Source organism: Cannabis sativa, chromosome 5 (assembly GCF_029168945.1).
Source record: "Cannabis sativa cultivar Pink pepper isolate KNU-18-1 chromosome 5, ASM2916894v1, whole genome shotgun sequence".
Taxonomy (NCBI): Eukaryota; Viridiplantae; Streptophyta; class Magnoliopsida; order Rosales; family Cannabaceae; genus Cannabis; species Cannabis sativa.
This window is the reverse complement of record NC_083605.1, coordinates 16,650,194-16,671,279: the sequence shown is the minus strand read 5'-3', so window position 1 is coordinate 16,671,279 and position 21,086 is coordinate 16,650,194. Positions and strand designations below refer to the sequence as shown.

The 21,086-nt window shown below is 30.4% G+C and overlaps 1 protein-coding gene across 1 annotated transcript; it reads left to right on the top strand.

Annotated features, from left to right (window-relative positions):
• The first annotated feature begins 1,376 nt into the window (after positions 1 to 1,376).
• Positions 1,377 to 20,226, top strand: LOC115716337 (agamous-like MADS-box protein MADS3). Its single transcript, XM_030645105.2, has 8 exons — positions 1,377 to 2,047; positions 3,055 to 3,133; positions 3,799 to 3,860; positions 4,061 to 4,160; positions 19,280 to 19,321; positions 19,435 to 19,476; positions 19,620 to 19,771; positions 19,927 to 20,226. Exons 1-8 carry the CDS (start codon positions 1,866 to 1,868, stop codon positions 20,000 to 20,002), a joined length of 735 nt encoding a protein of 244 aa, XP_030500965.2. The 5' UTR covers positions 1,377 to 1,865; the 3' UTR covers positions 20,003 to 20,226.
• Positions 20,227 to 21,086: the final 860 nt, after the last annotated feature.

The window sequence follows — 21,086 nt, the reverse complement described above, 5'->3', positions numbered from 1 at the left end:
GACACCTTTAATTTGTAATAATTTATTGGTTTGAAGAGTCTTACCACTCAAATTTAAATTTAAAAGGTTAAATGCAAGTGAAACGATAATTGAGAATGTTTCACCACCAAAAATTTTAAATTTATATTACAAACGTGATAACATGATTTAATTTTGTGCATACACAAAAAACGATATATGTAAGGTTAATTAGTAATTTCCCCCCTCCCCCGAATTTTGACATGCACTAAATCGTGCTCCCTGTACTTTTTTGGCCGTTAGAAATTCCCCCCGAACTATTGAGATTGTTAAATTTAAGGATTTTTGTCTAATTTTATTCAATTTTACTGTTTCAGTGATTGTTTACGTATAAAACCATGTTCCCCGGACTTTGATATCTACCAAATCATGCCCCTCAAACTTTGATATGTACTAAATCATGCTCCTTGAACTTTCATCAATATTAGAATTTTTTTACTAAAATTAGACAAAAGTCCTTAAATTTAACAATCTCAATAGTTCGGGGGGGAATTTTTAACGGCTAGAAAAGTTCAGGAGGCACGATTTAGTACATGTTAAAGTTCGGGGGGAAAAATTAGTGGCTATATGTAAATATGTGTATTCTAAAATAGTAGTAGTATCAGGGTGACAAAGTTAATAATAATTATTAATTTTCATGTTAGACTTACTGTTAAAAGTAGTAGATAACTACAAAATGTCTATTTTGGTTAATTCATACATAATAATATAATTGATTTATTAAATATGAAATATATATTTTGTGAGTGTAAAATATAATCTCAATTTTGAAAGGTCTCTAAAGAAATGGGTTGACTTGAGTGATACCCAATTTACAAGTAACACATAATTATATTACTTATCATTTTTTCAGCCCAAAGAGCCCCAACTTAGTCTTAACATAAATTAAAGAAAGAAAAGGAGGAAGAAAAATGAGGGAGAGGAGATAAGGGGCGAGTTAGGTATGGAAGGGGGGCCAGAAGATAAAAGAGTACATACATAATATATTATGATATTGTACTATTATGAATAGTAAAGTGGGTTGTTGTCAGAATCTCATTGGGCTTAAGCTGAAAAGTAGGTCTCCAAGCTATTTGATTCTCTTGAGCGTTGGAATTGGCTGATGACACGCGTACGAGAGTATGAGAGTGTTGACAGAGACTCTACACATTCGATTTGTTTTTGTTACAGCCATGGCACAACCACACTTCCACAACAAGGAGAGTACTGTTTATCATTATTATTATTATTATTAGCTATGCTATAAGCTAAACCCACGAGGGAGTACATGTGATATCATTTATCATTATGTACAAATTCAAACCCAACAAACACTCACTCATATATATTACAATAGTATGTACACTTCTCCATAAATTAATGAAAAGTAATTAAGAAAGAGAAAAAAAACTAGTACAAACTATGTAAACAGTTTTCTTCGTCCCACAAAGCACTGTTACCATGAGCCAAAAGGAGATAAAAGTAAATAAAAGAAGCCCTTTAGGGTTAGGTCCATGCTAGTACGTATAACCTCTTTTTACAAAGATAGAGAGAGAAAGAGAGAAAAAAAAAAGAAGACAATATATATTGTGTTGGAAGGAGAAATATATATTAATTATATAATATATATATACTTTTCTAACAGTACTAGTTTGGCAGTTTCTTCCATTTCTGAACAGTATTATAGTAATTGCTAATTAGGTATACAAATAATTAATAAGAACCTGGAATATACATCATATATATGTATAGATATATACACATATATATATACGTTTCAGCTATTTGTAATAGATAAAAGAAGAGAAAAAACCAAATAGAGAGCATAAGATAAAGGAGAGCCAAATTAGGATTAGAGGTGGGAAAAGATGGGAAGAGGGAAAGTGGTATTGGAAAGAATCGAAAACAAGATCAACAGGCAAGTGAGCTTCTCAAAGCGTAGGAATGGTTTGCTGAAGAAAGCTTATGAGCTTCATGTATTGTGTGATGCTGAAGTTGGTCTCATCATTTTCTCAAGTCGTGGAAAGCTCTACGAGTTTGGCAGTTCAGAGTATATAAATATATTTATATATACCATTTCCCTTTCTCTTTTTCTCTCCATCTATATATAATTACGTATATATATATTTATGTGTGTAATTAAATGATATCTTAGGTTTCTATTTATTAGCTGACTCGATCTGATTTCAACATTGAAAATCATCTGATATATGGATGAAATCAATATTATCAGTTAGCCATGATCCGATTTACTGACAATTAATACACCACCGCAGTGCTCAACACGCTTCTCTTCATTTTCAGTATTTTATCATTTATTTATTTTTACAAGTGTACGAATGGTCACTATAGCTGTTACAGACAGGCACACACATAATAGTTCAAATGTATAATTTTAGGGGTTTTATGATTTTTCGTTATATATTCCAATTTGCTTGGAATTTTCTTTTTAGGGTTTCTCTCTCTAAATTAATAGTTCGAAAGCAAGAGCTTGTTTCGTGTTCTGATGTATGTGCAGTGATATGGCACCATATACCTATATATATAATATAGATCTTGAATTTTATCCTTTATCGATACAAAATTGTAGAGTACATCAAATTTATCAACTACTTTCATGGTTGAATTTGGTTTAATTTGAATTTAGTTCGTTTTCTAATTTATTTATTTTGCACAAGTATTTTAAAGTCGATCTGCGTGCACAATGAAAGTCTTTCTTATTAACACACTTTTTTTTTTCTTTAGAAAATAAAAAAATTTCTGCTGTGTTCTTTTCTTTAGTCACAGAAAAATTCTTCATTAATCACCTCACCAATTACAGCGAGCTACCTAAGCAGCCAAATTAAATAATAAAACCAATTTCCATATATAAATATATATAGTATAAAAAATTCATTGTAAATACAATCATTTGGATAATGCTTTTCCATGTTTAAATTAACCAACATTCTAAATTTATTTCTTTGTTGTTTGCAATCTATTTAGGATTTGATTTGATAAGATTTAGTAGCATAAAAATGGTATATAATAGTAATTTGATGACTTTTCAATTAACAGCCTGAATACAATTGTGGAGCGGTACAGGCAGAGTACATACGCCTTACAAAACAACAATGTTGAAGGCGAGGAACCACAGGTTTGCCTTTTTTACTCGTCTCCTTAATTTATCATCATCTTCAATTTTTTTTTACTTTGAATATAGATATTAATCTATATATTTATATATATACACGCACTGACTCTCTTTTATAAAGTTTTTTTTAATCCCAGAATTAATCCACAATATACTATAACATCTTTATTATTACTTTTCCAAAGAAAAATATTATTATATTATTATTTTTACCGGAAACTTTTCTCAATAACATGATGATGAAAAATTCTACGATTTGAACATTATATTTTACATAAAAAATAAAAAAGAAAAGAAAAGAAATACCATTTTGCAAGGCCTAATGATCTAATAATGGGGCGGTCACAAAATTAAAGCACATACATATACATAAACAGTTGGTATAAGCGTACGTATATAATAATATTTACACTTACATATATAATAATGGAATAATAATAAGATTAGTCATATATACTGTTAGGCTAAATAAAACACGTACGTGTGTGTATACTGTTGAGTTAGTCCTATAACTAATTCGAAAAGTTTTCAAAATGCTATGTATTCCGTGGTAATTTGTAGTACCAATGAGAGCTACTACGTACGAAGTTCATAAAAGGTAGCAATTTTTTCATATAAATTATTTTAGTTTTATGGGATAATATATTAATTGTATTATTTTCAAGCAGAACCTAATACTGGAGATTCCAAAACTGAAGGCCAAATATGAGTCTCTTCAGCGTACAGAAAGGTGTGTCATCATGTGTATATATGCTTAAATCTGATAACATTTACATTTGGGCCGTAACTTATTCATCATTGGAATTTTGTAGTACAGCTTTTCAGTTTTGGAGTAGTACGTACGTATGTAGATAGTGACTTTATTTTTGGCTATATTATCTTGGCATACGCTTATTAGAAAAGCAATTGTCGTTGTTATTTCATTTGAAGGCATTTTCATGGAGAGAATCTTGAAGAGCTTGGTCTTAAGGAATTACAAAATCTTGAGAAACGGCTTGATAGGACTCTCTCACAGGCTAGGCAACATAAGGTACGGTTTCTGTACACTCTCTCTTATCTATTCACTGTTACTGTTACTAAACTCCTTAAACATTTTTCATTTCTATATTGTTAAGAAGAAATAAACATCTTTCAAATACACAAATAAGTTACTTTCAAAAGAAAAATAAATACAAAAGTTAAGATTGCTGTTGTTCAATAATTTCGTCATTTAAATCTAGATTAAACTTTTCCCAGATTTGTAGATGTAAATTATTAAAACCAATCATGTCCTTTTATTGTATATTTTACCACACCTAATTGTTCCTGTAATATTTAAAATTATTGATATACTCCCAATTAATTACTTTTGTTGTCAAAGCTTTTTGCGTCTTTTTTTTTTTAGAAAAAAAAAATGAGATAATTGTATTACTTCAAAACTGGAACCAATTACAAACATCAACATTTATCATTTTTCTGTACAAATCAAAGCAAACCAGCCCCTATCTTTTTTGTCAATTTTCTCAATATGTTTAATCTTTTAATTATAGTTTATTTTATAAAAATAATTGTATTTTTAATTGTAGGAACTTCTTCATGTCATGATGCCACAAACTTTTATTCCTTGTCTTCCATATAGTATATACACTTGCATTAAAGACCATTAATATATGTAATCTTCTTTCTTGAGCTCACTTGCTTTAAACCGACGAATCCAATTTTGGATACCTTCATATATGATTGATCAGATCTAATAACCACCCATCCGAGTAGAGCTTGGACTCACAATCTGCTATACACACACACCTAAAGAATAGGTGCTAAGAATGAAAATTGGCAGTTAATGTACAGGGAATACAAACCGCGCCCCATCTCCGCTATCTATTTATGCTCCTATCTTCGCTCCATCCCTGTTTAATAACCAGCGGATTTAATGGGAATACCCATTGATTATGGAGAACCTATTAAGTATCCATTAAGGCAAACTAAAAAAAAAAAATTATAATAATTGAAAAAACATTTAAATTTAAATTAAAATAATATTCTCACACATATTTATTATGCCTTCATAATCTATAGAAGATAAGAAATAAATTTGGCTCAAAGTTAAAAAAAAAATAACTCATTAGAAGATAAAAAATAAATCTGTCTCAAAGTTTGAAAAGAAAAACAAAAAAAAAATCATAACCCAAGTATAGTATCATAGTCTCATACTTCTCGAGACTTCCAACAAATTAAAAATTAAAAAAAAGATGAAACTAAGAATCGAGAAGAAAATATCCTTACACTTGTAATCCACAATGATCACCAGTTTACTATTGTCATTAGATCTTCATAATTTAAGCATATAATATATAATTTTGATTATTATATATATTTTATATACATTAAGAATAAAAAGGAAACTATATATATCAAAATCGAATATGGTGCAGATAGTATTATTTCCGCCCTGCATCATCCTCACTTCGGGTATTAAAATTATCTCCCACCACCACCCCATTAACCACTAAGACAGGGAACTCTAATACGGCGCTGATGTGTCTCTTCTTCTTGGCCACAAATCAAGCAGGCTCCATTCCAAAGCATGCCTTGTTTCTTCAACTTGTGGATTGTTTTCAATCCTTTCCAAAAAGTTATCCATGTGATATATCTATGTTTAAGAATACTATACCTCTTCCATTAAATGCTTGCATACCATATAAAGTCCTCCTTACTTGAAAACATCTCCTTGCTGCTCATTTTTGCCCTATTCTAAAATGTTGCAAAAAAAATTAAAATTATAAGAGAAATACTAAAAAGCACTACTAGTGTCTAACACGATCCTTAGTGTTATACTGTTATTGGACTAACCAATTGTAGGATGCCACCAATAGAAGGTGCTAGACATGTCCAAAAACAATTCTCAAATAATAAGCCTATCACCTAGTAAGCTTTTAGTTATTTTGTATATTTGTACGGATCGATCGATATGTGGGGAAATTAATTAAAATATTATTACATTAAATACGCAAAGCTTCAGGTTTCATTCTTGAACAGTAGAGTAGAGAAGGAATAAAAAAAATAATTATAAAAACTCATATTACTTGCAATTGGATGAGAGCTTTATATTTTTTGGAAAGGCAATTTAAAAGAATAAAAAAGAAAAATTAGTTCTTACTTATTACTGGTTGATTTGTGGTTCAATTGTCATTAATAAAAATCTCTAATTAAAATTAAATACTTGATCAGCTATTACTGTTATGAATGTCAAAGTGACATATATAGAAGAACTTGTAGCACCTGTATCTTCATATACATCATGACTCTGGTACACATGTGTGAGCCCCAGACAAAGAGGTTATTCAAACTCATTAATGTGCCACTCATTTGTATTTTTTGAACAATCTAATTGACCCCTAATTGTTATCATAAATAAATTAGTCATGCCTGTAGCACAAAACAACTTATTCTTACTTGACCATCTTTCACTATTATTGAATTATGGTATATGTGACAGCTGAAGTTGAGGTAATTAGAAAAGGCTAAATTTTTAACTCAATTGATGGATCATTGTTATTGGAAGCTACTTTTCCAGGTGCTTCCATATGAATCCTACAGATAAGGCATAACCAACTAGTTCAAATAAAATAATATAACAAATTAATTAAAAAAAAAACAGCCATCATCCTTGAATTGAAGAAAAACAATAATATGTTACTCATAATTTAATATTTTATTATTTACTATAATTATTAATTTTTGTGACTATTATCATTATGCAACTTTTTATTGATATTAAAAATAACGAAAATATTAAAGTGATGAATTTCAACATCAAATATTCAACATTCAAAAGTCTCATTAATCTTAAGCAATATGATTTAACAATATTTTTATAATGTTTTGACTGCACATCTGAACCTGGCCCAAATCGGATTCTAGACCCAGACACATGACCCTCGGCGTGACCCCAGCACAAATCTCTATAACTTCGATTCGCACCCGCACCTCGACCACGAATTGATCTGAAACCTGAATTAAGACCCACACTTCTAATCCAGACCCCAAACCCTTGCTTCGACCTCAAATTCCAAACCACAACGTGAACCTAAACCTGATCCTAATCCTGTCCCCAATCATGATCCTTGGACCTTTGGATCCCAAACCCAACAGTGACACTAATTAATCCCGATCCCAAACCTTGGATCCTGGTCACAACCCTCACCCCGATAAACCAAGAACCTAAACATTAGACCATGAGTGGACCCAAACCTACAGCCACACTTCGGCCCTAAGCCTGAACTTGAACCTCACCAAACCTCAATCGTGACAACACAAGTCTTCATCTAACTCCAAAGTGTTTTTTGCTAAACCATGAGCAACTTGGTTAGCCTTCCTCCTTACATGAGAAACAATAGTTTTAGAGAAAAAAGATAAAAGACAAGGAACATCGAGGATTAAATTTGAGAAACAAGATAAATCCTTTGATGTAGAGTTCAAAGCATCAGAGACTCACGATGCATTTGTTTCAATTTTTGTAATCTACAATTGCATCTGCAATACCTAATTAAAGCTATGGAAAAGGGTTTAACTTCTATTTTATTAGAGCAAAAAGAACCTTGTACTGGCTTCGGGAGAGCAGCGATCACATGACTAGTATGATCTCGAGCGATCACACCAACACCCAGTATTTTTGATGCAAAATTTAGGGCAGTATCTATATTAAGTTTAAGCCCTTGTTATTTTGAAGTTTCCAAGATGTTTCTTCTATTATGTTACTGGTGACAGTTCTTGTTGTATGTACAGGAGCAGAAATAATCACAACATGTCCTTGTTGGGTGCGTATAGAAACTGAGTGAAACTTTTCCATGTAATTCATAGCATAACCATAAATACAGGCACCATTTGTTAAATTTCCACCATGAAAAACCTTGTTTCTTTCCATCCAAATTGCCTAAATGACACAATTGATATGTTTAAAATTAGTTTGAGAATGTAATGTGGAAAGATAGATTAGATAATCACCATTATACATGTGTTGAGCTTTTTGATAATCAATGGTGAACCAGAATGTTTCCAAACTAACTTTTCTTGTGAACAACAAAAAAGAGCGTGCCCAATTGATCCCCATGCGTTTGTGCATATAGAACAAGTTGCGAAGTCGATTAATTTCCTTTGGTGAAGGGATGCTGATGTCGAAAGGGCATTGTGCAGTGCTTTCCATGCAAAAATTTTATTTTTTGACGGTAGATTTAGACTCTAAAAAGTTTTCCACCAATGCCTATGATTGTCCGAATAGGAAGATTGTTGTTGTTCTTCTAAACTTGCTGCCAAATGAAAACATGATTTTACAGTATAAATTCCTGAGGTTGTGTGACGCTAAATCAATCTGTCAGTGGATGGAAAAAAACTCAGGGGGATCGTAACTATTCTTTCAATATCCATCTCTCCGAAAAAATCCTAAAGTAGCTCCAAATTTTATTCTCTTTCCTCTGTGATGAAATGTGCAACTAGGAGTGAGGCAGGCCCAATATATGTCATTAACTTAAACTCAGTGAATTCGTGTACCAATTTGTCCAAACCACATTGAATATTAAAGCCATAACCTATTTTATACCGATGCTCTTTTGTCAACAACTCTCAACCCCAATGAATGCTTTGTCATGTTAGAGATGGTGAATGTCCTAGCCTTTCTTCCAAAAAGAATTGTTTAAAAAATACCTACACTTCAATAATCGACTCAACAAAGAATTTGACATTTCAAATATCCTCCATGCTTGTTTAGCTAAGAGAGCTTGATTATAATCCACAAAAGAATGAAAACTCGTGCCACCATTAAATTTGAATTTACAAAGAAACTTCTTTATTTTCCAATGAATTTCTGTGCCATCCTTGTTAGATCCCCACCTGAAATTTGTCATGATGCTTTCCAATTGTTAACAAAAAGTTTTCGTTAAGAAAAAATAATTCATAGCATAAGTAGAAATTGACTGAACAACTGCTTTAAGTAAAACCTCTTTTCCACCAATGGAGAACAATTTGTCATTCCAAGCATGTATTAGCTTCCAAATACGCTCCTTGATAGTACTAAGCAACTCCTTTTTATCTCAGCTTAAGTATGAAGGAAGACCAAGATATCTTTCATGACACTCACTAATTGGCATATTTAAAGTTTGATGGAACAAATTTTTCGCAGCCTCAAGAGTTTTACGGGAAAATACATGACTAATTTTTTATTGTTGAGCATTTATCCTGAAGCTCAATGGTATAGGTTCAAGACTCGTTTAATTTCCAAAGCAGAAGTTTCAGTGGTCTCGTAAAATAAAAGGTTGCCATTAGCAAAGAGTAAGTGTGAGACAGAAGGTGCTCTTTTTGTAAGATGTAGACCTTGAAGATTTCATAATGCTTCCTCACATTGTAACAATCTCAATAGTCCCTCAGAGGAAATCTAAAAGATATATGGCAATAGAAGATCTCTTTGTCTTAGACCTCTAGTTGGCTTCACATGACCCACTACTTCACCATTGAGTGAGAAAGAGAAACTTGTACATGACGGGGAATTTTGTATCAAGGCTATCCATTTGCTGTGACATCCCATTTTCTCATAACTGCCGAAAGATATGTCCATTCTACTCGAACGCTTTACTCATGTCCTACTTCAGTGCTAAATAACTTTTCCTTCCCCTAATTTTATGTTGGATGTGATGGACAACTTCAAAAGCAACAATGATGTTGTTTGTGATGAGCCTATTGGAAAGGAAAGCAATCTATGTTTCAAATATTTTAAAAGGGAGAGCTTCCTTAAATCTTAAAACTACCATCTTTGAGATGAGCTCATATATGCAGTTGCACAAACTTATTGGACAAAAGTCACCCATACCACGCGACGATTTAATCTGAGGGATGAGAGTGATCACTGATGTGTTAATCAAATTCATGTTATGGCCTTCATTTAAAACTTCTAAAACCACTTCAATGACTGTATTACCCACAATATGCCAATAGTTTTGATAAAACATAGCTGACATACCATCACTTCCTGAGCTTTTACCCGGGCTCATAGACTTTAAGGCAGTAAGAACTTCATTAGTAGTAAAGGGAAGTAGGAGAGACTCATTTATTTCATCAGTAATAGTGGTGGGAATTGCATCTGTAATAAAATTCAAAGCTTCAATGTCCACCGAAGAAGCTGAGAATAGCTCAACAAAATATGCAGAAATAATTGTAGTCAATTCAGCCTCTAAGGAGATTTCTGCTCCATTATTGTCAATGAGTGATGTAATCTTGTTGCCTGATCTGCGAGAAGAAGCATGTGCATAAAAAAACTTTATATTTTGATCTCCACTGTGTAGCCAATCCACTCGAGATCTTTGTTGCCAATACGTTTCCTCCTGAGCCAAAAGTTCATCAATAATGTTCTTTGGATTTTTTAATTCCTCCATTACTGTTGCGGTTTTGTCATTTTGATTATTCAGCATGGTAACTTTTTTATTGCATCTTGGTAATTTGAAGAATGAAATCTTTACAAGTTAGGTAAAAACTACAGTTTGACCATTAAAATAATTTTGTTTATTCTTATACGCTAAGCTAAGGCCTACAAAAGCTTGTTTTGTCCTTCTATAGATGATACAAGCAATTAAAAAAATAATAGTACTCCCCACTATAAAAGATAATGGGTTTCGTTTATATATTAATCGCTACAAGATAACCCGATTCCAATTAGGTATCGCCTCTAAACTTTCAATTTAAATTCTTATACTTTTTTGTTTTTCCCTTCTTGTTTTTTCTATTTGGGCCATTGATTTGTTATAGAGACTGTTCGAACTAAGACGAATACATAAAATGGATTTCAAATCTGGAATGTCTTCAAATTCAAGATCAAAAAATAGGATGAATGTTATTTATAGGATATCAGATAATTACAGACAACTAAAAGTTATATTGAAAGCATGTTAAGAGCAAGTATAAGCTAGAGCTTACCTTAAAAGTTGGCGCCAAGAAAATAAAAGTAAGAATATTCTTTGAATCTTCAAAATCTATATGTAAAATCTAAGAAAAGTAGAAAACTGAAGGTTAGATTCCAATAGAAAAAGACAACCTCAAAATGAAGTAAAACATGGCTTGATCTCTTACTGGCTATTGAAAAAAAACAATTAAGAGTTCTCAACTCAATAGAAGCAAATAAAAAATTATTAAGACTAACTACTTATGCTTGACTATGTGCATAATACCCACACTATCAAACATAATCCCCAAAAGTTTCTAATGTCAACCTAAAACTCTTTAGAAAGAGATGACTACTAAATGTTAAAAGATCAAGCGAGTAGCTTATACACCAAAACAAATCCTACAGATTTAATTTTCATTTATTTGAAAGTGTGTAAGACAGTCATATGATTCTCTAAACATAAATTACACTAATTATCTTTGGTCATGTGCCTTTCCTATGAGACACTATCAAGGAACCTAAAAACATATCACAATATCATTACTTCACTTTCAAGAACATCATATTGTTAACTAAATATCTTAGTATACTTACACAACCAATATTAACCCATAAGAGAAAGGAAAAAAACTTCAAAAGAATCAATAGTTACTTGTTTGCATAGTTTTTTGAAAAAGAAAAACAAAACCCCATAAAAAAAGTTGAAGAAAAAACACCTCTAAATGGTTAAATCAAGAGCTGCGATTTCCAAATTTTCTCTACCTGCTTCCTAGTCGTGGTTTGAAGTTGAAGGAGGGAGAAGAATGGGTTTGACGCTAGATGGAGGTATTAGGTGGGTGGGGTGTTTAATTTGAGGCCCAACATCTATCAAGGTTGGACGTGGCCCACGATTCACGTCCAATACGGTAGGATATGAATTGTGGGCCATGTCCAACACTGATGGATGTTGGGCCTCTCTAAAAAAGGTTTCTCTTAATTTTTAATATATCATGTCCCCCACCTTTTTTTCTAGTCCAACATTGATGGACATGATAATTTTTTTTCTAGTTCATCAATGTCAGACTAGGAATCTCCCAAATTTATTTTCATGTCCAATACCTTTTTTGTTGGACATGAAAAAGAGACATGGAAAAAGTTATTTGTAGTAGTGTTTTTGAAATTTCCAAATTTTGATTTGTGCCACTACCGCAAAGAAGATGGACAAGCTTCCAAGTTATCCAAAAACCATTTATAACAGCATCAGTTCGTGGAGCCTTCCAATGTTGTTGAATGATGGTGGCTTCTTCTTCATGTTGTAACCAAAGCTTTTCAAATCTAAATCTTGTATGCCTTTTACCTTGTTGGTTTTGGGTATTATGTAAGCAGACATCAACTGAAAGGGCCGACTCTATGATCTATGTTGTAGTAATCTAGATTGTGCATAGTGATGGGATCAAAGTTTAAATCCGAAAGATCATTAACAAAACATTAATCTAATCTTTCTGTAATTATGTCCACTGAGTGTCTCCCTTTAACCCATGTGAAATGATCTCCCTCAAAAGATTGTTCATTTAAATGGCTATTGTCAAGAACTCTTCTGAAATGTTCCATTTGTGCTTCATTTTTCAAGGCTTCTCTCGATTTGTTTTGATTAGAGAAAAATTTCATTAAAATCTCCAATAACTAGCCATGGAGATAAACGTTCCATATTCTTAATCGTTCAAATAGTGACCACGTATGAACTCTATTTTGAATTTATGGGGCTCCATAAAAAGCTGTGAAATGCCATCTTGTTTCATTTGCAAAAGCTATATAATAGTCAAGTATATTAGTATTAATGTTTAAAAGTATTACATCTACATCAGTCCTTCCATAACAACATCAAACCATTCCCAAACCTACTCTAGGGACTTCAAGTCCATTATTGAAATATAAAGCTTGACAAAAATGATAAATTACAATAGGACCTAACTTAGTTTCTATTAAAAAAAAATAACATGTGGGGATTGTTCTTTAACAAGCAAACAGAGATGAATAAATGTGCTAGGATTCCCCAAACCCTGTGCAACTAACAATTTTCATGGCTGAATGCGGGGTTGGAAACTTGCCTCTGCTGCATTGTCAAGAGATAGCCAGAAGAATGCATTAGAACAACAGAAACTACGTGGTTTAGTTCTTCTTCAACTGACAAGGTAGAATCAAACATGGATGGTTGGTTACCCTACATCTCTTTAGTGTGTCTCTAAGTGAACTCCCTTCAAGCTGTCTCTTTGATTTGCAGTTTGGAGAGTTATTTTATTTCCTTTATTTTTCCATTCGAGTAAGGATAATGACTGCTATGGAGTATTTGGCAGTGCTCAGAGGCATATTCCAATTGTCTCTACTTTGTGACATAACAGTGGTGGGGTTTGGTGGGTAAGTGGCTATGGTGTTAGAACTGGTTCCAAGACATGAGCTAGGCATATATATTGCAGACAAATCAGAGTAAGTATCTTGGTTCTGGTTTAAAGGTGTGCCCGAAGCAACATTTGAAGGGTGAGTAAACTTTGGGGCAGTGAAACATTTATCAGAAGGTGATAGGTTAGTAAAGGTCGTTGCTGGTGTAAAATGGACAGTGGGCATTCAAGATTCTTTTTTATCCGAAATGGAATATTGTTGAACTGAGATACTATTTGTCAAGTTGGAGATAGTTTCCCCCTTCAATTTTGGTGTAGAACCATCTAGTTTGAGGAAGAACTAGCAAAGTCATTATTGTCAAACTCATCTTGGTGTTGTTGAGAAGACTCATCTCGAAACAGTTGTCGAGGCTGCAGTTGTGTTCTACCATTGAAAGATGGAACCGTCATAATCAGTGAAGACCTGGGTAAACGAGTGAGTAAAGGCCAAGCATTTCCTTTGGCAAAGTCAGTTCTGTATCAATCATAGCCACAAGTTAGGAGTCTAGAACCTTTAATTATTAGCCTACACTCATGTTCCGGTTCCTCACCATTGTCAAGCTTTTCGAGAAAGATCATACATTTATTAAAAGGATGGCCTAATCTTTCACATTCCATACAATATTCTGACAATCTCTCATAATGGAATTCAACCAAAACTTATCTCGAACTTGAGATAGTGTGATCATTCAACCCCTCATTAATGGTTTTGGGACATTAATTTTTACTCGAATACGCAAGAAAAGATATCTTTCAAAGAGAGAATCTTCAAAAACTTTAATAAATTCACCAATTATTTTACCAAGTGCCTCGACCAATTTTTCAGTTTTGCTCATAAAAGGAAACCTGTATACTTGTATCCAGAATGGTAAATAGATAAGATTTGATGTTGTGCACTTCCACAAATATTATGCATGTAAAGCACGATGTAATAATTCTTAAAGTGAAATGGTTCTCCAGTTATTAGTACACATTGCTTATCTCCTTCACACCAAAAGTAAGCATGAACATGTCTTCATCTTCAGAGATTTTCATAGAGAATCAACCATTCCAATGTTTAGTTTGCCCTTGTAGAGTAGAAAGCCAAACTTTTTTCGTGGTCAGGATTCGTGCATACAGAACACCATCAAGAACCAAATCAGAATTCATTGGTTCTCCAATGTTAAACTCAAAAGCAGATTGTTCTTTCTCAATGAGAGTTATATTTTTGCTTTTTATTTTATCATTCAAGGGATCCATGACTATGATTTTTGTAAACTACAACCAGACAAGCTAAGTATACTTTGGATTGAAGGGAGCAGTTGTAGCAAAAAGTGGGAAAAAAATCGAAGAAAGATGGAAGAAAAATTAAAAGAAAAAACTAGAAAGAAAACTGTTAAAAAAAACCATTTAGGAAATAAAGGCCACGAAACAAAAATGGGCAGTTGTTCAGTATTATATTATTATCTACAAAATACATCTTTAATCTCAATGTTAACGGTTAAATCAATATTAATATATATTAGTTATATATATGAAAAATTAAATAATTAAAATTGTGTTCTTAATGGGCGCCTCATTGCATGCAATAGACTGAGGCATTTTTTATCACCCTAAGGCGTCTGTTTCTTCAGAAACGTCTATTGCGTACACCTCAAACGAATGAGGCAGTCAAAAATTATTGAGGCATTGTAGATTTGTGAGACACACCTGCCTTTGAATTTATTTGCAGAATATTAATAAGTTCCAATTCTATTTCTTTTACATGACAGAATATGTAGTTTTAAAAATTTTACATAAATTCTTTTAAAAAATTAAAATAATTTAAAATATGGAATTTATAATTTATTATATATATATATAATTAAATTACTTACCAATCGTGATACTTATAATATTATAAGTGATAGGCTTCAATTAAATATATATGTGTAGATACAAACTAACTATCTTCACCAACTCACAAAAATAATAACTTAACTATTTTATAAATATATGGTTGCACTCTTAATAAGTATTCTCATAAATGAGTAATATAAAAAAAATCACACTTTTATATATGGTATGGAATTATTCTATCGGCTAAAAGAGATAACAAAAATTGAGTTTATTGTATATTTTTTATATAAACATATTTTGAAATTAATAGTGTAAAACGAGAGTTTATTTTTTTTTTAATTAAGTAGATAAATTAAGTATATAAACTCAAATTAATTCTCTTTTATTTTAGTCATTAAGTAACAATCAATTTTTTAATATTTCTAAAATTATTGTTTATAGTTATTTTTTTAATAAAAAATACATATATAATTTAATAATAAACATATTAAAATAATCAAAGAGTATTTAAAATTGGTGGAAAATATTTCATCCAAACAATTTACTTATTTATCTTAAATATATATAGCTATTAGGTACAGTGCCTAACACCACTATGATGTAGCGTCTTGCAAATGTTTTAGCGATATTTTATTATTGTTATTAAATTAAATTATGTGAGATTGGATATTTAATTCTACTAATAGCAATATACTATGCACCAATTTTAACATTTCTCTATTCACAACTAATTCATAAAAAAAACAAATATAGAATAGCTGGTGATCCTTTACATGATAGCAAACTTGAAACAACCCATAGTTAAGATTATTTACACCAACACTAAAATAATATTGCTTAATGCCAAACAAAGTTCTCATAACAAAAATGTAGACTATGCAAAATATTGCATCAAAGCAATTATCATAGCTAGCCACATTCTATAAAAGAACCTCTACATCTACATTAATCAATAGATTAAAAAAAAAAAGAATTTACAGCTATAAACTAAATTTTAAATATAAGGGTGAGCATTCAATCAAATTCAATATTTTTTCTTCTAATTAGATCTAATTAAATTAATAATTAGATTTAAAAAAATCATCATTCATTCCAATTTAATTAGACTTCAAATCCAATATAATCCAATAATTTTTTAGGAATAATTCCATAAAAATATAAAAAACAAAAAATTACAAAAATACGGTCGTACAGAATTTTAAATATTTTCTTATAGTTTTTAAAATTTTATTTACATAAAATACTATTTTTTTGATGTATTTTTATGTTTTACTCTTATTATTTTATTGTTTATGTATTATTTTTGATGTTTTATATAAGTATTACATATCTATTCTATATAAAATGTGGCTATGTAACAAAATTCTTGGTTTAACGATTTTTTTTTTTGTTTCTATGTTAACTTTAACATGATATCTTTTATTAATTTTATAATATTATTATATATATTTTATAAAAAAATTATATAGATATTTTATATAAAAACTTTTAATGAAATTTTAATTTTAATTCAAAATATTATAAGTATTTTAAATTTATTGGCTTAACTTTAAATTAAAATAAAAAGAAAAATTATGTAGATATTTATATAAAGAAATTTAAATTTAAAATATTATATATATTTTATAACCATATTTGTAATTTTATTATTATTTATTTTATATTTTAAATTAAAATGGTTGTAATAAGAAATTGATTGCTTTTCATTTTAGTTATGGTAAACTGATTCACACACCATATTTTTCGTTTGGGAATAAAAAAGCTTAATATAAAATTTACGAATCTAGCCTATATATAAACACACTCAAATTTTGTTGTGTGAGCTTTGGTTAATTATATACTAAATTACAATATATGCATTATCAAATACGTTACCTAATTAAAATAAATTAAAATTAAAAAAATACGTATATATAATTATATTCAAATGACACTAGCAATAGCTAAAAAAAATTCCTAAAAATAAAAAGCTCAAACTCTATTTCAAAAATTAAAAAAAAAATATATATATTACCTAATTAAAAAAATTAAACAAACATATATTGTACTTAACATCATTTAATTAAACCTAATAAAAAGAAAAGTAATTATATTTGCATTGCACATAATATCAATCTACTGTATAGTATATATATACATGTGGCTTTCTTATTATTTTCCAGTTATTGATACCTATTAAAAATATTTCATATATATACGTATATAAAAGACAAGAAGTGGATACTACAACGGTAAAATGAAAGAGAAGAGAAGTTGGGAAATAGATCTCCGACCCAAGGAGTGCTTGTCTGGTTGTGAGAGAAATGTGAAACTACTAGTATGCTTATAACCACTAAAAATACTTTCTTTAATTTAAATCTTTTTTTTTCTTTGATTTCACTTAAAATAGTTATACCATGAAATCAAACTATATAATAACTATCTACATATGTTAAGATAATAATATAAATAAATAAAACAAAATCAGACATACTATTAATAATGATTTCATGTTGATTTATGTTTTGTAGAAGTAAATTTTTCATTAAAATTTTGAAATATTTCATTAAGAATAATGATCATATAAAACATATTAAAGAGGATAAATTCATAACCCGGAATAAAAAATAACTACATACGTATAGAACTCTTTTTATTATGTCAGTTTGAAAATTGTCCTATAGTTTCTATATAACCGAGTTCAGTATGATCACTTCATTAGAAACCTCTCTACCTCCCAAATGTATGCTTATTAAAAGCTTAAAATAAAACCTAATTGTAAAATAAATATATAAATAAAAAATATTATATAAAGCAATACAAAATACAAGGAATATGCATCGAGCTCGTATAATGGAAATAGTTATATGGGCATAGTTATATATGAGGGCATAATAGTAAGCTTACTTAATTTTATCCAACAGTAGACGTTTGACATGAAAATTGATGCACTGTGAAGTGAAACCCTGCAATAACAGGAACAGTTGAGAACATATGACAAGGGTTGATGAATACGAAAATAGAGTCTTCAGTTTATCATTAAAAACTAGAGACTGAGAATATAAATATACACAGTTTTCTTGTTCATATCCAAGTCCACCATTGTCAATGATTCTTGGGCGCATGCAACTGAAGATGATCTAATCTAGTAAGAGAATAGAGAGAGAGAATACATAGTTGATACGATAGCTAGCTAGCTAGAAGGTTTGTGTTCTTATTTTGTATTAACCTTTTTTGAGAACCATCTCCATCTTTTACTCACTTAGGCGTGAAGTTTCCATTCAGTTTTTACCCCTTTAACCATCATACGTAGAAACTTTCTGTACCACATATCAAACTTATTCAAGTTTCAATGAGATTTTTCACACCACTTTTTTTTTATTGCTATTATTATAATTTACTCTAGGTAACCTTCTTAAAAGATTAAACCAGACTGCCAGTCATATGTCACTTTCTCATCATACAATTTCATTTTCTTCTCATTATTTTTTCATTTCAGTATTGTCATTGATATAAATAAATAAATATATATATATTATTATATAAAGTTGAACATATTTGTGTTCAGAATACTTGTAAGTGCATTTATGGTTTGATGATTTTATGATATGCGTACGTTGGATCTAGCTATAAGGATATATATAACTGACGGCATATATAGGCAATCATACATGCTTCTATGTCCTTACAACTGTGCATATATAGCATCTCATTATGCTGAGACTGTACACTTATTCATTTTTATTTATTTGTACTGTGTTTTTATTGATTTCTCAATTTTTTCGTTTAAAGGAATTTAAAATAAAACAAACAGTATAGAAAAATTTAATCAAGTTATTACTTATTTTAAAAATTTATGTGTTTATGTGATACCTTTTTTTTTTTTCAAAAACAAGGTTAACTTTCTAATATTTTCCTCAAAAAAAAAAAAAAGGTTAACTTTCTAATAATAAGGCTCTATTATCTGTTTATAAGATACCAGATTTACGAAACTGATAGAATATAACATCTCGTGATTTATATGTGCAGTGGCAAATGTTGTTAGACCGCCTAGAAGAAATCCGCCAAAATGTAAGATTAGAATCACAATTGATATATATCATAATCATGTATATATATATATATGTCATATTAGTAAAATAGAGTTGTCTAAACTTTTTATTTTTTCTTTCTAATTGTAATAGGACCACAGTCTTAGAGAGACGAATGAACAGCTGAAGTCCAAGGTTCGTTTGCTAATTGATTCAAGATAAATAATATATGCATCGATTAGTTAAATCTTAATATATGTATATACATTATATATTTATAAATGAATATAACATTACCATTCGGTTATTTTTATTAATATTAATTTTGTTTTAATTAGCTTGAAGAAGGAAGAAATAAGGGCCGGTCTAATAAAAATCAAGGGAACGATATCGACCCACACGCAGAAAACGATTATGACACCACCTATAATCCGGACTCCATACAACCCAATAATCACATGATATCACAACCTGATTTACACGACAAAGGGTTAGTAAAAAAATTCTCCAATATATTATATATTATTTGATCATTTCATATTTATGTACTGTGGTTCAATTTATAAAACTCATTCGAATGTTATGACAAGGTCATTCAAATTTTAAGAATGGTAACTAAAAGGTTGTGGTGTGGTTCTGTGACAGGCCGTATCATAGATACGTTCCCCAACTAACAAATGAACGTGATCAAGGAATGTTTATATATAGGGGTTGGGAATGACCTCATGCGCATCAACAAGCCTAATCGTTTACCTGAATTAGGTTTTTATATAGCTAATTATATAAATATTTATATATATATGCATATTTTTGGATTTTGGATATCCATATGTATGTAAATAAATGCAAGTGCAGGATATTAGCTAAATTTGTATTATGATGTAGTGTGATGATCGTTTGCTTACTATTAATAAAATTATTCGAACTACTGGGATTGAAAGATAAGATACGACTACTAATAACTAAGTGAATACGTAATCATGATTATAAAATTAAAAGTGAGGTTTTCGTTTTTGTTTTTTTCTAAGATATTAATCACATCAAGCATTAATTTCAATAAAAGTGAGGTTGATAATTAGAGAATAATTATGATGTGTGTCATACAATTAACAGTGAGTAGTTCTATAAAAAAAAAAATAAATAATAACACTGATTTGGTACGTTGAATTAATTGTATTAAATTGTATTGTGTTGTATTAGTATTTGTTAACCTCAAAAGTTAGTGCTGCTAACTTTTGAAGTTTTTCTAACTTATCTTGGAGTAATTAGTGAAAGCGCATTCAATGAGCTTATATACCTGCTCAGTACATATGTCGCAACATCGCCCTTGATATTCACAATTTCAGGGATGTATGTGTACGCACTACTATAATATGAGCTTTTAGAGATTGTTTTTTTCAACCATTTTCATAAAAAAGATAAGACAAAGGGTGTAAAATACTCGCCTGATACAAAATTGACATTTAAATGCAGTTTTTTTAATAAAAACCGTAGGTATATAATTTATGTAGTACATTTAGAGGCAGTTTTGGAATCAGTGTTGTGAACGGTTGGAATTTCCCTTTATGGCGTCAGTTATTTGAAATTAATCGACGCTATATGTATAGCTAACACGTGTATTTTTACACTATGGCGTCAGTTAATTTCAAATAACTGACGCCATAGAGGTATAAGTCTAATCCTTCAGCAAACAGACCTCTCTTCGTCTTCTTCTTCATCACGGTAGCCACATCCCAAAAAAATTACCCAAATCCTCGCCAACCACCACCCTAAATCCTTCTATCTCCACTATTTTTACACCATTT

Bases quoted from the DNA above. Each gene is read 5' to 3' on its own strand.
- LOC115716337 (XM_030645105.2), top strand. From the start codon at position 1,866: ATGGGAAGAGGGAAAGTGGTATTGGAAAGAATCGAAAACAAGATCAAC. The intron at 3,134-3,798 runs GTTTGCCTTTTT...ATTTTCAAGCAG, and splicing joins TTGAAGGCGAGGAACCACAG to AACCTAATACTGGAGATTCC. The intron at 3,861-4,060 runs GTGTGTCATCAT...TTTCATTTGAAG, and splicing joins TCTCTTCAGCGTACAGAAAG to GCATTTTCATGGAGAGAATC.